The 3,623-nt window shown below is 44.6% G+C and overlaps 1 protein-coding gene across 1 annotated transcript in view; it reads right to left on the reverse strand.

The window, feature by feature from the left end:
- Positions 1 to 3,334, reverse strand: part of LOC107104737 (leucine-rich repeat and calponin homology domain-containing protein 3-like) — an 18,150-nt gene extending 14,816 nt beyond the window's left edge. The window contains exon 1 of the mRNA XM_015404823.1: positions 3,064 to 3,334. Within this exon, the coding sequence (XP_015260309.1) occupies positions 3,064 to 3,313 (250 nt within the window). The 5' untranslated portion in view covers positions 3,314 to 3,334. The remainder of the gene's footprint in view (positions 1 to 3,063) is intronic.
- Positions 3,335 to 3,623: the final 289 nt, after the last annotated feature.

Raw genomic sequence — 3,623 nt, forward strand, 5'->3', positions numbered from 1 at the left:
TTGTATTTCCTGTAGAAGTAGACCCAACTGTAGGCTAAACAGCTAAACTGGTGTCTTACAACTACCTCTATTCCTGTTCTTGGGCCACTAACCAGTGGGCTGGTCTGTGTCAATTTCAGGACGTGACAAAAGTACAGGCTAGAACCAAATTAGGCAACATTCCTGAATTGACGTCAACTCGGCGCTTAGTTTGGATTCGCCCGTTTTATGGTGGAAGTTTAGAATTGTGAGATTTACAGAAAAAGAAGGTGTCTGTGGGGGTTTGAACTTCTCTGTACGTCCATGTAACCCACTGAACTATCGTTATTCACCTATGACAATGTAAACTCGGTTTTGCTTTCTATGACCCCTTTAACTGCACAGGTAAATTTCTCCAATGTGAGATCAATAAAGTTCAATTATTATTATAAAACTTTTTTCGTCAACATGAAAACACATGAACCGCTTAGACTTGATACAAACAATGTGAAAACAAAATGCCAACAGACTATTTTTAGAGAAGTTATTGCTTTCTCTGAGGTGTGTCTCTCTGTGACGCCCTGAAACTACCGTTGCCATGGTTATTTGGACACAAGATGGGTGCATGCTGGGTGTTCATACTGAATTCACCTTCGCATGTGGTGGATTCTTTGAATTTTTGGATGTATGATGATGACTTGAACATTTTGGACACACCTTACCTTGAGGAGGATAAGTTTCAGAGTCCTTTTACAGACAGGCGTGTAGAGGAGACGCCTCCTCCTCTTCAACAGTTCACTATTTAAAGAACAGAAAACATTTTCTCCTCCCGCCATCACTCTCAGCCAGCTCCTTCACCAGCGACAGGCTACAGAGCCAACCCACCGAGGCTATAATTGTCAGAGCAGCTGTGAGGGCAGCAGGAAGTAGTCATCACCACGGCAACCTCAGCTTGCTGTAGCACAGCCACTGCCGATCCTGATTATACCACAAATCTCAGACAGGAAGTGATCCCCCTGAGCATTTCCTGTTTGCTTGTGACCAGGATCATAAACGGGCCTCCAGCTGAGACTCTGGATCAGTTGGGCGATGAGTGGAACGGCAGCTGGGGATTATGGGTACCGTGCAGGGAAGCAACAAAGCACCAAGCAGTACTGAATCAGAGCAGAATTTTTGGTTTACAGAAGAAACAGGATCTAAACCAGAACTTCCTTTAAGACAGCTGATAGTTCAGCATATGTTACCGCGGTGACTCAGTCAGTTCTGACCCATCATATCTGTTGTTTTAGATGTGATTTTTCTTAGAACTTTATCTGACTCCTCTTTATATCTGAAGGAGCAGAATAATTGGATGCCCTGTGATTTAACTGAATTTTTACAGAATTAATCTGTTCCATATCTGATGCAACTTTCAATCCTTTAACTTGGAGGTCTTCAACAGGGGGTCCACGACCCCTGGGGGGTCCTCTGGGGTACTGCATGGGAGTCGCAAAAGTTTTGGTTGATTACTTTTTTTTTATATTCCCCTCTATATTTTTCCACTAATTGAAATGTCTTTAAATCCACATCAACATGACTTCAACACACTGTAGTAAACAGATAAATGGAGGCAGAAGATGTCTGTCAGTCATCAATGCACACATTCGGCGACACACAGGCGCTCTTTCAAGCTGGACACCGTTTCAGTCACAACACCTATCCCATCAACAAGGAATCAGAAATACTTTAATAATCCCAGGGCTAAATTACTTTAAATCACATATGTAATAGAGTGCATATAGGACCAGTTTGATATAACACAATTTCCTACTATATATAATTAGGGGGTCCCCGCTCCATCTCGCCATCAGTTTTGGGTCCTTGGCCTGGAAAACTTTGAAGACCCCCGCTTTAACTGATCACTGGTCTATCAGTGAAAGATCCAGCTGCTTGTGTTTCTGGATCATCAGAGCCTCCGTGAGTGAGTGTACTGTCTTTGCCTTGTCTCTAGGGACAAGGCAAAGACACTGATGGTACCAAAAACAACAGCAGTTATTAATTATCATTCATATAAAAGTCCGGCAATCTGTCCAGGGTGTGCCCCGCCTCTCGCCCATTGACTGCTGGAGATAGGCACCAGCACCCCTCACAACCCCAATTGGGACAAGCGTGTCAGATAATAGGTGGATGGATAAAAGTTGGGGGTGAAGCAAAAATGAGACACTTTAAGCCAGTAGGACAAGAAAGCACTGATGAAGATCAAAGTCTGTTGTGTTTCTTTGATATAACCAAATAATACAACCTGTAATTCAGCCATAATGTGAAAAAAATCAATGTTTACAATACCGCATCTGCTAGGCCTGATCGATAATCAGCTGATCATTGATTTGTTTGGCTTTTTTTCTGAAGGTGCGCTTGTTTCCTGGACCACACCATCCCCAAAGGGGCGGAGCCTGTCTTAGGCGTTAAAAACAAAAAAACAAGAAAACAAAGCAGCAGAGGTGTGTTTTCACCTTTTCTTATCCCATCTATGACTACAGCTTCTGGTATGAACTGAACAATATCTGGAGCAGCATCATTAACAGAGGCTGCAGAATAAAATGAGCTGAGGCTGTATTTAGCAGCCGCCCCCCCACCTGCAGACACGCCTTACCCACAGGTCAAACAAGCCTGAGACCCTGTTTACTAAAGCAGGTTTATAACTACACTGTTATAAATACTATTATAGGGTTCTTTTTTATCAGCAGTGCTCAATGTAAACACCGGAAACTCGCAGCTGGGCATATGGAAGTTAACGGAGGTCAATTTATGAGGGACTCATTTTAAACTTTTAGTACATAAAAATTTATCCCAGATTATCTTCGCTGCCTGGTTGGGTGCTCAGGCATTAATCTAAGGAACGTCTCACATCGCTTACACAAAGCAAGACCTCCAGGACTCTGAGCTCAAGAGTTTGTCACAACACCGGCCCTCTCTGTTTTCCATCATCCTCCTCTGAAACTGGAAGTTGGACTCAACCTTCCCCCGATTTAAGTCTCTTAAAACCCCGATCCGAACCACTTCACTAAACCCATCAGAGCCCCGTTCTACTCCAGGGGTCTGCTGGCTGCTTTGGACCACACTTACCAGCCCGGACGGTGTCGGTCAGGTCGTGGTTGGCAGCGCTCCGGGGATACTCCTTCAGCTTCCTGCCGCTGAGGTTCAGACAGCCGCTAACGGAGGCTTCTTCCAGAGCCCGGTCGAGGGAGCGGTTCCAGGACGCCGGACCGGCCTGGCCCAGTCCGTTAGAGTTTCCTTGGAGAGAATTCCCACCGGCTCCGACCGTGAAGTTGAGTCCGGTGCTTTCCGCAGACCCCAGTAAAACCGAGGCCGCCATTACACGCTCCGGCTGTTAGCCCGCTATGCTAACGGCTGAAGGGGCGGAGCATGCGCAGTAAGGCGCGAGGAGGAAGCACAACAAGACAGACAGACACTGACCTACAGAGACACCGTCCCACCGGCAGACCATAATACTGCTGTATAATGCTACATTACTAACACAAATAATACAGATAGAGTTTTCAAGATTTTACACAAGACTAGATAGAAATACTTCGAATTTTATTACAGAAATACAATTAGAAATCCAAGAAATTACTTAAGAGTAAAAAAAGTACTTAGTAAGATGGCTATTCAAATACTAACTA

The sequence above is a fragment of the Cyprinodon variegatus genome, unplaced genomic scaffold (assembly GCF_000732505.1).
Source record: "Cyprinodon variegatus isolate N-32 unplaced genomic scaffold, C_variegatus-1.0 Scaffold1865, whole genome shotgun sequence".
Taxonomy (NCBI): Eukaryota; Metazoa; Chordata; class Actinopteri; order Cyprinodontiformes; family Cyprinodontidae; genus Cyprinodon; species Cyprinodon variegatus.